Source organism: Coccinella septempunctata, chromosome 7, assembly GCF_907165205.1.
Source record: "Coccinella septempunctata chromosome 7, icCocSept1.1, whole genome shotgun sequence".
In the NCBI taxonomy this organism is placed as follows: Eukaryota; Metazoa; Arthropoda; class Insecta; order Coleoptera; family Coccinellidae; genus Coccinella; species Coccinella septempunctata.
Window position 1 is genome coordinate 7333072 of NC_058195.1, and position 17310 is coordinate 7350381.

The 17310-nt window shown below is 38.7% G+C and overlaps 1 protein-coding gene across 6 annotated transcripts in view; it reads left to right on the top strand.

Moving 5' to 3' along the window:
* LOC123317479 (rap1 GTPase-activating protein 1) overlaps window positions 1–17310 on the top strand; it is a 345747-nt gene that overhangs the window by 34499 nt on the left and 293938 nt on the right. The window contains exon 1 of one of the 6 annotated variants that reach the window (XM_044904045.1): window positions 7905–8310. The exons of the other annotated variants lie outside the window; for them this stretch is intronic. Coding sequence (XP_044759980.1) covers window positions 8258–8310 — 53 coding nt within the window. The 5' untranslated portion in view covers window positions 7905–8257. Of the gene's footprint in view, window positions 1–7904; window positions 8311–17310 lie in introns of those variants that run through there. 6 annotated transcript variants of the gene reach the window in all.

Consider the following 17310-nt stretch of genomic DNA (forward strand, 5'->3'; position numbering starts at 1 on the left):
TATAATTGGGAGAGTCTAGAGAGAGTTTTAAATACACCAAAGTGTCCAGCTAAAGGGTCGTCATGATATTTATTCAGAAGTTCCAGCCTATTTTCTGTCGGAACCACAATTTTCCAATCTGCAGACGCATCCGAGAGTCTAGATCTACTCATGATGTGTTTATATAAGACATTTCCTGAAACCTTGAAATCAGGGAAGGACTCAGGATTCCTAGAAACCCTATCACACATAGTTCGGTACCAAAGATCCGGTTTCAACCTATTCAGATCCAGAACAGCTGTTTCAGGAATTCTAGACAAGGAATCAGCCACGGTATTGAGGGAGCCACTGCGATGAAGTATTTTGAAACGGTGACAGGACAAACGAACAATCCACCTTGCAATCCTAGGAGAAGGGTTCTTCATAGAGTGCAGCCACTGTAGTGATGAATGATCCGTTATTACAGTGAATTCAGTTCCTTCAATGTAGGGACGAAATCGATCGATAGAGAGAAGAATAGAAAGAAGCTCCTTCTCAGTCGTTGTGTAATTTCGCTGACACTTGGTTAAAGTCCTGCTGAAATATGCTATGGGATGTTCAACACCGTCGTTTTCCTGAAATAGAACACTGCCCACACCCACATCAGAGGCATCACAGGCTAAAAAGAAAGGCTTTGTAAAATCTGGGCTAGCTAGAATTGGAGTTGAGGTCAGCATCTGCTTGACCGTTCTGAATGCAGCATCAGCCTCGTCCGTCCACTGTACTGGTTGTCCCTTTTTGCGACCTTTTAACAAATCTGAAATAGGAGCACACACTGTCGAGAAGTTTTTCAAGAAACGTCGATAATATCCAACAAGACCAATCAATCTTCTAATTTGTGTAGCATTGGTAGGAATTGGATACTCCACGATTGACTTAATTTTATCGGGATCTGTTCTGAGACCTTGTTCATCCACCAAAAATCCTAGAAATTTAAGTGAGGGACGACAGAAATGACACTTTTCGAAGTTAACCGTCAAGTTTGCCTCTTGAAGGCGCTTAAAAAGTTCTCTCAGAACCCAAATATGAGTCTCAAAATCGGGAGTTGCTATAATGACGTCATCTAAATAATAAAAGACATATGGCTCAAGAGATGACCCTATTACAATATCCATAAGACGGCACATAGCTTGAGACGCGTTATTTAAGCCAAAGGGAAGGACATTGAAGCAAAATAACCCACGACCCTGAACGGCGAATGTCGTTTTCAACTTGGATTCCTCATCAAGCGGAATTTGAAAAAATGCAGACTTCAAATCTATGGACGACAAAAATGAGGCATTGCGAACCTTACCAATTATTGAATCGATTAAAGGCATAGGATACGAATCAGGAACAGTAACCGAGTTTAACCTCCTACCATCAAAGCAAACCCTATATGAACCATCTTTCTTGGCAACCAGCCAAAGAGGAGATAGCCAAGGTGAAACTGTTGTCACAGGTTCAATGATACCAAGTTCCAACATTTCATCTATCTGTTCATTGAGAACAGATTGCATAGCCGGTGAAAGGGGATACTGCCGTTGACGTATTGGAGAGCCTTCAGTCTTGATAGAATATGTGAGAAGGTGGGTTCTACCAATTCTATCCTTGGGTCCTATGGTCCCATATAATTTGATTACTTCGTCCAAAATATCCTTCTGCATGGGTGACAAATCATCAGCAGGCTTGATTGCATGAACTGCAGCAGTGTTGAGAAGTGATGAATTATAGGAAGAGTTAGTGAAATCCAACTTGATATTAAAAGCTTTAACGAAATCCATTCCGAGAATCATTTCTTGCGAGATAGAAGGAACTACCAAAAACCTGAGAGCTTTCGAGAGACCATTTAATTCGATATTCAGAGTCACGTAACCCAGAGTGCTCTGTAATGTTCCGTCAGCCGTGGTAAGATGCAAGGAAACATCATAATTTAAAGGGATATTGAGTTTCTTCAACATAAACAAGGAAGGAGAACCAAGAATTGACACATTACTGCCGCTGTCTAGCAATGCCAAAACGCTTTCCGTAGATATTTTGACTCTAAGATAAGGTCTATTGTCATCGTTAAGTCTTTCCAGTAAGTGGCATACAGAATGAGGAGGATCTTTGAGATTGTTATCTGAATGATGAGGCCTTTTATCAGAAAAGGAGATTTTTATCGTCTCTAACCAGTTGTTAAAGACCTCGCGATCGAATCTATTTACTGTTCGGTGTTTCGAGTCGATGTGGCAGTACTTGAACGCCGATTCACGCTGTCTGCCATAACGTGACCAGCAGCTACGTTTTTTGAACATTTGGAGCACTTCGATTTTACAATTCCGCTTGCTCCACAACCGAAACAAAATCTATTCCTCCTGGCTTGCCTACAGGCGGAATACTTGTGACCAGATTTTTTACAATTCCAACAGGAAATCAAGTTGAGTTCAGAAACGGCTTGCGACTTTATTTTGTTTAAGCCCAAAGTATCCTCTATTCTCTTACACAAGGAAATTAAATCAGATATTGTGTCAATGTCTCTCAAAACTAAAGCCTTCAGATAATCTGGTTGCAAATTTGACCGAATAATGTTAACTATTTCCTTGTCTTGGGGTTTTGTATTCAAGCGATGGAATTGTGCCTCTAGTGAAGATATGAAAATGCTAGCGCTTTCTCCTGGACGTTGTTTCCTCGATTTTATTTCGTCAAGCATAACCTGATCATGATTCGAATGCAAAAAAGATTCCTTAAGCGCATCCACCAATTCTGACCATTTACTAAAAGATTTTCTGACGAAGTGGTTATGCCACCAAGTCCAAGCATCTGACTCAAATAAGTCAGCGGCGGAATCAAATAAATCTGCATCAGAGCAGCCACGAGAAACTTTCAACGTATCTAACATTTCAAGAAAAGGCATTAAAGGCTCTCTTCCAGAGAATTTCTTTAAGTTCCATTTATAGACAGGCACTTTACTACAGTGAGGCTGTGTTGAGACAATACCGGTAGAGAATGAGGAGGAGGCAATAGGTTTAACTGACGACTTGCGCTCATCAAGTTCTGCTTCTAATTCAATGATCTGAAACATCATATCACGTTTTTGATCTTCCTCAGTAATCTCTTCAACAGAAATCCGCTTTAATCTCCCAGAACAATGACACAATCTATCTTCAAGTCTTTTAAATTCAGAAACATTAGACTTAGACGTTAATTTAGATATTTTTAAGGACAAGTCTGAAATTGATTGTGAAAGTTCCTCAAAGTTTTCCTTTATCGTAAAAATGTCCTGAATTTCAGAAAAACTTCGATCTCCTCTTTCCTGCGCCAAGAGACCTTTCAAAATTTTGCGATTTCGCTCAACAGTATTTTTGTCATCCCTTCCTAAACGTACAGCAACCTCATATGCGAGTTCATGAGCTTTCAAAGAGTCGGGGTTCATAATTCCAAGAATTCAAATGCAAGATATAAAAAAAAATACAACAATAGCAAAGGTTCCAGAATTATTCAAAGCAAAAAGAAAAAGTGAAAGCAATGTGAGGTGTGCAAGCTTGAGAGACTGATAGGTTTCTTTAAACTGATGAAAAATGTCGCTGGGTTTCTCGGGCCCCACGTTGGGCGCCAAATGTGTAACGTGACAATTGCCCTGAAGGGCGTTCGAGCATGAAACTCTACTTCTAATTTCTCAAGGGGGGCTTGATTACCCCAGCAACAAAATTCCCAGTCAGGTCTTTCACAATATATTATTTAAAATAATTACAATGTACAATCTGAAAATCACTCGTAATGACAGAAATTTAAAGTTTACAGTCTCTCAAAATTTCACAACTTAGATCTACTTAGCTTAAGTGAGTTCAAGCAACAGATCTGTCCCTTTGGACGTGGGTTTCCTGTAGTATTCGATAATGTGCAGCGTAGAGTTGAATTTCAGCCCAAGGTTGATGATTCTGCTTTAAACCAAAATCGTACTTTCAGAGTCAGACACCTGCATTTCTGTCCAAATTCTATTAAGCCTCAAGCTCCGTTCAAATGCTGTGCCTCAAGCCAAAGTTGCATTCCAAATTCTTGTCAAACACATAAGCAGCCAGCTCCGGTACAGAAATTGGAGTTCCAGTCCAAAAATTTGAGCTCCGTACCAAAAATTTGAGCTCCGGACCAAAAAGCTATGCGAAATAAACAAGAATGAAAATGTGCAGAAAAATTTAACAGAACTCCTTCCCAACTCTTCATGAGAAAACAAAGATTTTCATGAACAAAATAATATAATTATTAAATAAACCTGAGAAGGAATCCTGCTCTGGGGAAATGAAAAGCAGTACAAGAACATGTGCTGTAAAACAAAATGAAGGCAAGCAATAAATCTAGAACCAGCAAATTTACCTAATCAAACATTCCTAGTGAGATCCCTGTTTAAATTAAAGGAATTATGAACTTACCGAGACAATATTGTTAACCTCGCCAACTTAAAATTCATTAATTTCAGAATAATCAATCGATGAATTCCGATACGATATTTCGACAGATAACCTTCTTCCTTGAGGGAAAAAACGGAAAAGGAAGAACCTTCGAGAAATTTTCAATGCGCAGACAAATGAAAGATTACAGAGGCGCGAGACACAGAGTTAATGTGTGTCAAGGTAAAGATGTAGTTCGCGAAAATCAGCGGCGTTGCAACAATAAGGTGTCAAGCATGGGCGTGCAAGACGTTGCACATTATTTGAATGAAGCTGAAATTTTTGTAAACTGCTTTTCAAATGGATATATGATTCTGCCTTCTCGTCATAAATTTTTTGTTGTATTACATATTGAAAATTTTGCGTTTTTTCGAGTTTGTTGTTGCACCGTTTATGTTTGAGAATTTTTTCGTCAAAATATTGCTATTATGTTTCGTTATGTACCTACGTATTGAGACATTTTTATTTTCATATGTCTGGTTAGATATACATAAAAATATATTTTACTATTATCCCCAATATAGGGGATTATATGTCTATTTTCATAGCACTATACATTTTTCCGTTGGAATTTTCGTACTTCCATATTGAAAAATAATACAGTTCTTCTGATATTCTTTCTGAGCATATAATACACTCTATATTCTTTTTTCATCTCGATGACCCAAAAAGTATTATTATTATTACAAAAGAAAGAAGAGTTTAGGCAGTGTCTGAGAAAAAGAACCTTTACTTCATATAAACATTATTTGAATAATTCAGAAAATAGTTTTGTGTCCCCTTAAATCAATAGTACAATTATTCTTCGATATCAAGATTGGCGCCCCAAGTCGTATATGTGTGAGCCGCTTTAGGTGATAATAAAATGACGCACTGACGACGAATCTATTGCAGAGAATGATTCGCATACCTCTCCATAGATGGCTACGCGGTATCAAAACAGATTTTTTCGTGTAACTCAAAAACTACAAGGGTGCTGTCAAAGATTTATACGGCACTAATTTGCACTAATGAACCACTAAATATTTGACATAATTTCAGAATTAGTGCTTCCAACTTTTCGCTAACTTCACGCTAGTTCGAAAAGCATCAGGCAATTACTGTGAAACTAAAAATGATATCGCATCCGTTTTAAAAGCACTAATATTCACTAATTAAGCACTAATTATTGCAACAAAAATTTTCACGAAATTTCAATATGTTGGTGCTGGGCGTGAAGTCAGCACCAAAGGAAATAATCTGTGATATTTTGAAAACCGTTCATTTTTTTCCATTGGTTCCAAAAGCACTAATAGGCACTAATTAAGCACTAAATATTAGTATAATAATTTCATGGTAATTTGAAAATGTTGGTGCTGAGCGTGAAGTCAGCACCAAGAACTTGAATTATCAATTTCTCAAAAACTACAATGGTGCTGTCAAAGATTCATACGGCACTAATAGGCACTAATTAAGCACTAAATATTTAACATAGTTTCAGAATTAGTGCTTTCAACTTTTCGCTAACTTCACGGACCCCTCGCGGGAATCTGCCTCGGCACGGCGAACCTTTCCTCTCCTGCCGCTAATCTACGATCCTTTCGGCTTGACGAAGATGGAATGCGCCGGTTATGTGTCACACAGATACTTTAAAAATAATTTGTTCAACAAACCGGAGAGTAACTGTGACGGGGCATCGATCGGAATTGTCCGTAACTGACGATCTGAAGATTGATGCGCGTGAATCAATTATATGGTTGGAGAAAGGTCGGAGATATTTTTTAGAAGATTTTTTGAGACTTACTACTGAAAATTTTATATTTTCAACAATCCCTATATTTGAAAATTCTTCTCTGGCGCAGTTTTATGCATATACTGTATATTTTTTATTTATCTACATATTTGTCTTGCGTTTTTTTTAAATTTTTTAAAAAAACGTGGAAGGTTTTAACAGAAAGAAAATAGTGCCGAAGATCTGTTGATTGGATTTTTTTGGAGGTCATGTTGTAAAGGTTCTAGAGCCTGTGGGATGCATTTTAGGAGTTAATATGAAGTTTTCTTCATATTTTAACCTCCAAGTCACCCCTGAAATAAAGCTAAATCCGAAATCCGGTCAGACTGTGTGTTTGTTTTTGGTGTAGTCCCTTTTGAAGGACATTTTTTGATGGGCCTTCTATGCAAGTGGTGGACTATACAGGGTGGTCCAGATCGTAACCAAGAAATTTTAACCACGAATTCTACATAAAAAATAAGGCCCAGTTTGTCATATAAACATATGTCGAGAAATGTTTCCTCTCCGAGAAACGGGGTGTTAAAATTATAAAAAAAAAATGTTTTTTATTGATAACTTTCACACTGCTTGAAATATTTTTATGAAATTTGAGACATAGGTTACGAGCGTCAAGGAGCACTTTTAGCATTATATCATTTCTTTTCTATTCTACCAGTGGCGTCCGTACTGCAGCGAGACTGAATATTTTCAGATAAAAAATGATACGCCACTGGTTTTTCCGACAATAAAAATTGTTATTTAAATCCTTATTTAATTTGGAGCAAATTCGGTCTCTTGACTTTTTGCTGTACGAGGCATCGTTTCCGGTTAAAAAAATAAAACACATTCTCATGTATGAAGAAATCGCCTTTGATATAGCAAAAATAGTCTTATTATTACTACCATATCAAATTTTGGTGATTTCTTCATGCATGTGTTTAATTTTTTTAAAGGGAAACGGTGTCTCGTACGGCAAAAAATCGAGAGACCGAATTTTCTCCAAATTAAATAAGGATTTAATGAGTAATTTTTATTGTCGGAAAATCCAGTGGCGTATCATTTTTTTATTTGAAATATTCAGTCTCGCTGCAGTACGACGCCACTGGTGGAATAAAAAAGAAATGATATTATGCAAAAAGTGCTCCTTGACGCTCAAAACCTATGTCTCAAATTTCATAAAAATATTTCAAGCAGTGTGAAAGTTATTAATAAAAAACATCATTTTTTCTATAATTTTAACACTCCGTATCTCGGAGAGGAAATATTTCCCGACATATGTTTATATGACAAATTAGGGCTTATTTTTGATGTAGAATACGTGGTTAAAATTTCTTGGTTACGATCTGGACCACCCTGTATTTTTCTATTTAGCTTCGTTTCGTTTCTCTGTTAGTAGAGACAGTTGGTGACTATGTTCGCCTTGAACTTCTCATATGATTGAAGCTATCACGACTTCTGGTTTGCATCCCGTATAGAATTATGTGCTTAACACTTTTGTCAGATACCATTATCTCGGAGTATTCGACCACTCGAGCCTATTGCATAACGAAAGCTCAAGACGCAGAGACTCCGACTCGTTTCGAACTTTCTCATTACGCCAATTAAAGTGGCCCGACCGTTCTCACGTGGCAAGTTACAAATTTCGTTTCCACTTCTTCGAAACGACGGGACCGCTCGTTACGAATCACATCCATACGCCCGGCCGTCGATCAGATACCCGCGGAAACGCTGCCGGTGCCTACATCCAAGAGTCTTCCGTTGCGTTTCGTCGACTCTCAATCTTCGATGCATTTCCTTCGATTGTGGGTGCCCGATACAGTCAACCTTGAGGATCTCCGATCGATCGTCTTCCGCCTCTCGACGCCCGGGCGCTAATCGCGCGGTCGATCGCGAATTTAAAGGTCCCATCGTCGACGCTAACGCACCTGATCCGGATTTTTTTCGTCGGCGTCTTTGAGTGATCGTTGTTTGTGTTTTTGTTCCCGTTCGATTTGATTTTGGACTTATCTGTCCGTTTGTTTTGGTTTTGAAATCCTCGCGTCTGTGCAGCATGTGAGTGCGACTGAAAGAGGAGTTTGTTATCATGCTTAAGTTGCACATGTTGGAGCTGGTGGCCAACGAGGATGAGAACGAAGGGTAAATAAACACGGTTCGATTTATGTGGCGTTTTTGTCTCGGTTTTGAATGGTTTATTGTGTAGGTCCATCGGATCGGGACGTACTGGATGCGGGAATCTAAATAATACATCGCTGGAGAGTGCTGGAATGACGGTGTTGTGGAAAAACGATTCGACTTTACACGAAAATTCAGAACCGAGCGAATCTGGCTTCTAAGTTTATTCAATATTATTTTCTCTCTGTTTCATTTGGAACCTTCAGAATTCCAGATCCGATAGTTGGAACGTTTAGAAGGTTCATGCAAATTTTGAGCCCCTTCTTGCATATACAGAGTGGGTAAAAAGTAACGCACAAAATAAATATCTTCGGTATTTACTATATTGTGAGAAAATGCTCGAACAGGTTAATTTTTATTTCAAATAACGCAAATTTTCATGTTTAATTGGGGAGTTTGTCATGCACCTTCTAAGAGGGGTGGAGAGTAGTTAGTTTTTTTCGAATGGCTGCTTTTTTTTGGGGGATTTTTATTAATATTTTTTTTATGAAAATGAAATGTTAATCAATTGAATTTTTGCTTGTTCATGTGTTTTATGAGGTTCATGGTGTAAACTATGGCATGAAAATGGCATAGTAATTGATGAATTATCTGAAATGAAGATCATGCCAAAATAAATGAACATATAATTGATATGTTCTTCATTCTGTGAATTGAATGTTATGTTGAAATTGAGGTCGACCACAAACGTTTCTATTTCTCTGAACAATCTTTGAAATTTCTTTGAAATTCAAGCAATAGAATATTGTCATACTTTGCCCACATGTATAATCTTCATAAATTTTTTTATTTATTTTTGTTTTTTTCCGGAACTAAAGGTCAATGAGTAGTTGAAATATGTTACTAGAGGTTCTTAATGAATTATTGCAACATTGCAGTAACAATTTTTCTCGTTTTACACATTTCCATAATTTTCTGTGGCGCTCTGTGTAACTGTATAGTACTCAGTAGCGCTTGCCAGTATTGAGTGGCAATTCCAAACGTTCTCCATCGGAGAAAAAGCTGTGTTGTTCTGACGAGGTCAAATGAGACCGAAACCATGGTCAGCATCTGCTTTTCTTCGATGGAGCGTACGCCATTTGGGGCCCTGACGATGGCAAATTGGCTAGTTCAATTCAGATCGTAACACTTGTTGATATTCATATCAGCGGGTGGTATGCATCTGAAATAATTCTTATAATTTTCAGTGTTTCTGAAAAAAAGTTCACGAAATTTAAATAAATTCGTTAATATGGAACTACAAGGAATGATTCGAAGTGCACTGCGATGCTGGTATAATTCAGAAATACTGCACAAAGACTTATGAAAAATTTCGTGGGTGTATCTTGAGAACTGACTATGTCTACCCGTGGAGTTTTGGTTTCGATTCAAACAGTTCATCGAGGGCTTCGAGACCTTAGTCTACTTTTGAGCTGGATTCCACAGTCCACTAATTCAATATAATATGGTTTATATTGTTCGGTATGGAATTATCCTCTGGTGCCAAGAAATCCCATGTCAGTTCAGGAAGTTCATCCGTTTAGAGGTGGTACAGGCACTATGTATTTGGGGTGGCATTTGTTTCAACAGACGTACAGATTTGTTGGTGCTTGATGTTCACAAGATTGAGCAGATTCACATAGAGCAAGTCATTGACAATATTAATCCTTGTTTCATAGAAACCTTCTTGAAACTAACCTTTCATCATTCATGCATTCATCCATCCATTTCTGAATCTCGTTCCCGAGAATAAATCCACAAAAAGACTATCGGTGCGATCAAACTTACAATTTCTTAGGGCTACTCGCGACTGTGAGTGAAGAGACCCAACCGTGACCTGCAGAACCTTCCACACTCTGGGCATGGATAGTCACCAACCAGATCTGGCAGCTGCTGTATTCTTCTCGAGTCTCCATTAAAACTGTGGACCAAAGACCTCCACTGTGACCTGTCTAACGCTACTTGTTCCCAGTTATGATTGGCATTAACTGATTTTAGGGATTGATGTAGTGCATCCTTAAACAGCTTATACTGGCCTCCCGGTTTTCGAGCTCCCTCTGTGAATTCTCCATACAAAGCTATTTTGGGGAGTCTTGTGTATTGCATCCTCAGAATGTGCCCGCTCCATCAGAGTCGGGCCCTCGTCACTTGAGTCTCAATTGTTATACAACTCGCGCGCTGCAAGACTTTTGCATTTGAAACTTTGTGGTACCATCTGCCTAGCCTACTAAGTTTTTACTTACTGTGTTAAAATTTTCCAGCCTAGTTTCCAGCACTTATTGGACCTGAAGATGATCTTATTATATCGGAACATGTCGTCTTAGTTGATACATCTGGCTCTACAAATCGAGTGTGTTTAGACTTTTAGTACTTAATCATCTATTATATTGCATTAATGGGTGTCAAAGTAGTAAAAACATCGCTTCATGACAGAAATTCATCGTTAATATTGGATAATCTTCAGACACGCAGATAATTATCTACCAGCAATGCTCCTCTCTTCATCTAATAGCATCATCTTCCAATACCGAGATATGACACTGGTGCGATTATGTATAGGAAAAAACTTTCATTACTACTCCATTTCCCTACTAACGTTTTCGCTCGTCCAAGCAAATGTTTCAAGAAAGCAGGTCGCCTATACTTACAGCGGCGATTTAAATGTAGTTCATCTCGTCAGCCGTATGTTCGTAACGAAATCGATCGAATAATAAACGAAAATAATTAGCATGGATGTCTTTACCGGTCGCTGTTGCAGTACCATTGTTAGATCCTCACGTTTTCTAGGTCAGTAGTTTGTACGATTCGTTCCTCGATCAAAGAGGTTCTCCTTAACGATTTATCCTCAATAACTTCACGAGGAAGATGATATCTGGTTCGAACATCTCGCATATTTCACGACCGAGAAAATATTATAACAAAGCCTCGTAAAGTATCGTATCGATGGAGATATCAGGTGATCCTGAAGTGAAGAAGTGGCATCTTGGCGTCTGTAATCGATTCTAATTTACTAGCGACAGTTAGCTTGGATCGTTATTTAATTATGGGATTTTTTGTTGTTGTTCACTCGCTGGAATGTTCATTTTGTCTTGACGATTCGTGTCGCGCTCGTTGAACAAGTTGTTTGTGATTTCCGGGAGATTTGTGAAGAATGTGGAAGGAATTCCACGTCCACATTGAAATTGAATAAAAGTAGGATTGTCATACAATCAAATAAGAGTGCTCATCTTTGGATACTCGAAGAAATCGCAGTATCAATGATGATGATCACAAAAAACACGTTCTTGAATATAATAACTGATTTTTCATCAACTCTCAGCGTTTACATAATGGGCTATGCCACCCCTGGATGCTTGGAAAGTTTTTCCAATTTCCTTGGCGTTAAAATATCCTTAATTGATAGTGGTATAGAGGAAAAACTTTTGTAGAAAACTCATTGACTTTAAACTTGCAAATCTATCTGCTTGAGATTAATGCACCATTATACACAAGATGACTTTGACCTTTAAATATACAGGGTGTATTCAAAGGTGAGGCTTTTTTTCAACATAAGGTCGAACTGGTCCAAATGAAGCCCTTAGATCATTTGTTATGTGAATTAGTGCAAAACAATGGGAGAAAACTTATCTTGTGATTACTCACTCAACCATACGTTTTCGTGGGAATGAAAATGGAAACTTAGGATTGCCGAATTTTACTCATTATTTAGAAATTTAAACGATTTAATGAAATGGCTCATTTCGATTTCAACTGGCAGACAAATACTTAGGACAAAACAGAATAATAGACTAATAATAGTCGAGAAAATGATATGAAAAAGGGTAACAATAATAGCACATTGTCAACATAAGCACTTTCAATAAACCGTCTCAATTTTCTACACTTTTTCCACCAAAAATCGCATGATTTTTCGAGTGACCTGATGCAACTAATCAAAAAGACCCGGAAGTACTGAACCATTTATTATCCAGCCATATCTTTATGTTTTGTTTCGTCTTTTCTGTGCCGGAGTCACCTTCCACAGTCCCGTACTTGAAATTCAATGAAATTTTGTCGAACTTCCAGGGGTTGTAGCTCAGCCATCTTGCATATTTTATATGGACAACTCATTAACACCCTGTATATCATTCCACGAGTCCAATGAAATCAAATCAATGTAAGTAAAAACTTATTATTTCGTAGAAAAACGTTGAAATTTAAGGGTAACAATTTCATTAATGGAATTCCTTCTTATCGACGGTTTTAATCAATGAAACCCGTGGTAGAATTGATGAATTGGCGTGAGAGAACGCGCGTGCAGCCGCAGATTACGATCTAATTGTAAGTTTCAAAATCCGCGTAGATTTCGCAAGATCATAATCTCCTTAGTTTTCACGACAGAGCTGCTCGCTTTATGGAAGTCGAGTATGGTGTCGGTTTCAATGACAATCCGCTCGTTAGAAAACCATTAGGTGCATTACATTTCAACTATGCAACGGCATGCACCTAGCTAATTACTAGCGGTGCTTTCATTATTGTCTTGTACCTCGTATATTTAGGTTGGTGCTGCATAGAAACTTGAGCTGCTTCATTATAAAACGGACGATCTTGAGAACTGTTACAATTTCGTATGGAACACCAAAGCTTTGAGATTGCACGAATCACAAATTGCTTTTTCCGATCTCATGTCTAGTCTGGTCCCTTTGCACATCATCCCTCTCCACTTACGAGGTTATCTAGTTAGCCTAGACGAACAATAACTCATTAGGAGTGTCAGTGTGAAGTTTGAGGTCAAAGGAGTAAAACAGAGTTAGGCAATAAATTAAAATAAAGAAGATGTCCACCGAAATTGTGAAAATCGAAAAATTGGAGTATCGAGCCATCATCAAGTGCTTGTATTTAAAAGGGTTAAGAGGTAAGCAGATTTACGAAGATATGCTTTATACCCTTGGTGATCAATATCCTTCGTATGCGAGTGTGAAAAATTGAACTGCTAGCTTCAAAAAAGGTGAAGTTTCCATTGAAGATGATGACCGATCGGGAAGGCCAGTTTCTGTGTCAGTCCCCGGAAATATCGATGCAGTTCATGACAAGATTTTATCAGAGCGTCGAATTTTCCTGAAACGAATATCTGAAGCACTGAATTTTTCATACGAACGCGTTCATAATATAGTTCAGGTCAATTTGGACATGAGAAAAATTGCTGCAAAATGGATCCCCAAATGTTTGAATGCTGACCAAAAGCGTGGGAGTGTAGAAGCATCGCGTTCGATCTGTGCTTGATTTGAAAACGATGTAGACTTCTTAAACCGAATTGTTACTATGGATGAGACTTGGGTACATTTCTACGATCCAGAAACAAGGCAACAATCGATGGAATGCCATGGAGTAATCATGATTGATTTTTTGGATAAGGGTAGAACAATAACCGGAGATTACTATTCGACATTACTGACCACTAAAAGGGAAAAAATTAAAGAGAAAAGACGCGGAAAGCTATCCAATGGTGTTTTGTTTTTGCAGAACAACGCCCCTGCACACAAATCTCATGTTGCCATGCAAAAAATTCGGGAGTTAGGGTTTGAATTACTAGAACACCCCCCTTATTCACCAGATTTGGCTCCATCCGACTATCATCTCTTTCCTCAACTGAAAAAAAGTTTAAAAGGTCGTAAATTTTCTTCAAACGAGGAGGTAATGAAAGCTGTGGAGGTCTGGTTTGCAGAGCAAGAAGAAACATTTTTTTTGAAAGGTCTAGAGACGTTGCAGGTTCGAAGTAATAAATGTATCCAATTAGGAGGAGAATATGTTGAGTAATAAAATATTTTGACATTGAAATTTTGTTGTATCAGTTTCTCGAAAAAAGATGACCGTAATGTGCCATGCATTCTCCTCTAACTCGTTGAAAAAGTCGTAGTTCAGGTATCACTCAATTTTTGTTCATAATTCAAAATCTAGAAATTATAGGCCGATTCTATTTTCGAATTTGGATTAGCCGGAAAAAAAGAACTAGAGAATGTGTTATCCGTTTTCTTCTAGCTCTCAAAGTTCTCGATATCCCCTCTGTAGACAACGAATGTTGTCTTGTATCCTGTACACTCGTGATCCTCTTCTTCTTCTTCACAAAAAAAACAGTCCAATGATTCTTCTTACCACCCCATAGTTACAAACTCCCACCTGTCTCCTACGAACTTGTGATTTGTGATACCTTGACAACCAGATAGTTTTCGAAAACCGCCGAACTTTCGAACCACAATTCAAGTACCAAGATGACCGAGGACCCAGTCATCCGTTCTCGTTGTCACTTCCCTCTAAGCGTTGGTTATCAAATCAAGTATCGATTAAAATATTTCTCAACTACTCTCGATCCTATCTTGTAATCGCACGAAACACTCGTTTATCGGGTTCAATAAAGACAAGAATTATCGTGACTGAGGTTCTAATGGCGGTTTGAAATGTGATCAGGTCGCGGGAAGTGTCCAGTTAGAGACATCTCTAACCGTTCAATTTAGCGATCTCCGGGAATATCTATTGCGTGATGATGGGTCGAAGATGGGTTTATGACATGTTCAATTGAGACATCTCTGCTCGTTTTACTTCTCGATGTTCAACCTTTCAGATAGGTCGATCGGAGATGGTGCGAATTCCAAAAGTTTCCAAATTTGGGTTTAGTACTGAGTACGTTCATTTCATAACCAAACAGGAAACCGTTACTGTACGGGGTGTTCCTTAATCGGAGGTACAAACGAAAAGGTGGGAATCCTTGAGTGATTTCAAGAAAGAAAGTCTCATAAATATGGAATTGCAAACGATTCGTTGTTGTGATATACATGGTGTCGAAGTTAGGAGTTTTTCTCCTATAGGATCTACACTTCACTGGGTACCAGGATATATTGAAAAATTCTCAGCCTACTACAGAACCCTCGACAGAACCAAACAAAATTTCAATATAAAAATATTTTATTACTCAACATATTCTACTCTTAATTGGATACATTTATTACAGCGAACCTGTAACGTCTCTAGACCTTTCAAAAAAATGTTTCTTCTTGTTCTTCAAACCAGACCCACAGCTTTTATTACCTCCTCGTTGGAAGAAAATTTACGACCTTTTATTAAACTTTTTGTCAGTTGAGGAAAGAGATGATAGTCGGATGGAGCCAAATCTGGTGAATAAGGGGGGTGTTCTAGTAATTCAAACCCTAAATCAAGTATTTTTTGGATGGCAACATGAGATTTGTGTGTAAGGCCGTTGTCCTGCAAAAACAAAACACCTTTGGATAGCTTTCCGCGTCTTTTCTCTTTAATTTTTTCCTGTAGAGTGGTCAGTAATGTCGAATAGTAATCTCCGGCTATTGTTCTGCCCTTTCCAAAATAATCAATCATGATTACTCCATGGCAATCCCAAAAAACTGAAGCAAGAACTTTTCCAGTAGATTTTTGGACGCGTAAGTTCTTAGGTCTTGCAGAACCAGAGTGTTGCCATTCCATCGATTGTTGCTTTTTTTCTGGATCGTAGAAATGTACCCAAGTCTCATCCATAGTAACAATTCGGTTTAAGAAGTCTACATCATTTTCAAATCGAGCACAGATCGAACGGGATGCTTCTTTCCTTGCACGCTTCTGCTCAACATTCAAACATTTGGGGATTCATTTTCAGCAATTTTTCTCATGTCCAAATTGACCTGAACTATATGATGAACGCGTTCGTATGAAATATCCAGTGCTTTAGATATCCGTCTTAGCCCAATTCGACAGTCTGATAAAATCATGTCATGAACTGCATCTATATTATAGGAGACTGACACAGAAACTGGCCTTCCCTATCGGTCATCATCTTCAATGAAAAATTTACCTCTTTTGAAGCTTGCAGTCCAATTTTTCACGGTCGCATACAAAGGACATTGATCACCAAGGATATTAAGCATATCTTCGTAAATCTGCTTATCTCTTAACCCTTTTAAATACAGGTACTTGATGATGGCTCCATACTCCAATTTTTCGATTTTCACAATTTCGGTGGACATCTTCTTTCTTTTAATTTTGGTTCAAATTTCAAATTGTTCAGTAGATATTGAAATTTGTTGAGATGAAAATGGATCTGATTCATTTGACCGATCCGATCGAATATCCCAAAAAAATAAACCCATCTAGACGACTACAGATATCAGTAATATTCGATTTCAATCGAGCTCCGATGATGGCGAACGTCACCGGCGTTCTCCATGCCACTAGGCCCATTACGCGTTCGATTTCGAGATCGCGTTCATCTCCAACCCCGGCAATATAATTTATCCGTCCCGAATTTCATTCCTACATATCGGATGATGAGCTCGCTCTCGACCCGTGCGCGTAAACCGATACGTCAGGTAAATACCGTTCGTCTACCGGGCGCGATGATACAGGCGGATCGGTTCGGTCGGCGTGCCTGCATAATTGCGTGTCACGTCGGTAGCTCCATACGCCGAGGAATGCAGATGGGTTGTCTAATCGGGCCCCCCGGCCCCCCCAAACGCCCCTGCGCGTTCCAGGTGTCTCGTCCGCTGATTTATCCGCACTTCCGTTTACATTGTGTAACAACATCCGATCGGAATATGAGAAATCAATCGATCAGTCCCTCGAAGATTGAGTGTTGATTAGCCGAGAGTCCTGAGACGTCAGGGGGATATGCAAATTGACATTGAGCCAGAGGCATGTCTAGGATTCATCGTAGTTGGTCGTAGACGTGCTTCTTAGGTTGCCAGGAAGGTACAAACTTGACTTTGTGAAACTTACAGATGTACTCCAATCGTTTCTTGAATGGTCTGGACAAAAAGTCATCCACATGTTTACTGATCGAAATCAGAGAGGGGCACCGGCATTGGCGTATGTGGACCGAAAACTAAGAATCTTTAAAGCCCTGGGAAGTCAACTCTCTATTTTACGGACCGAGATACTGGCTGTTCAAGTATGCGCTCAGGTTCGCATATCTAAATCACCACGGAGAGCCAGGCTCTGTAATCACAC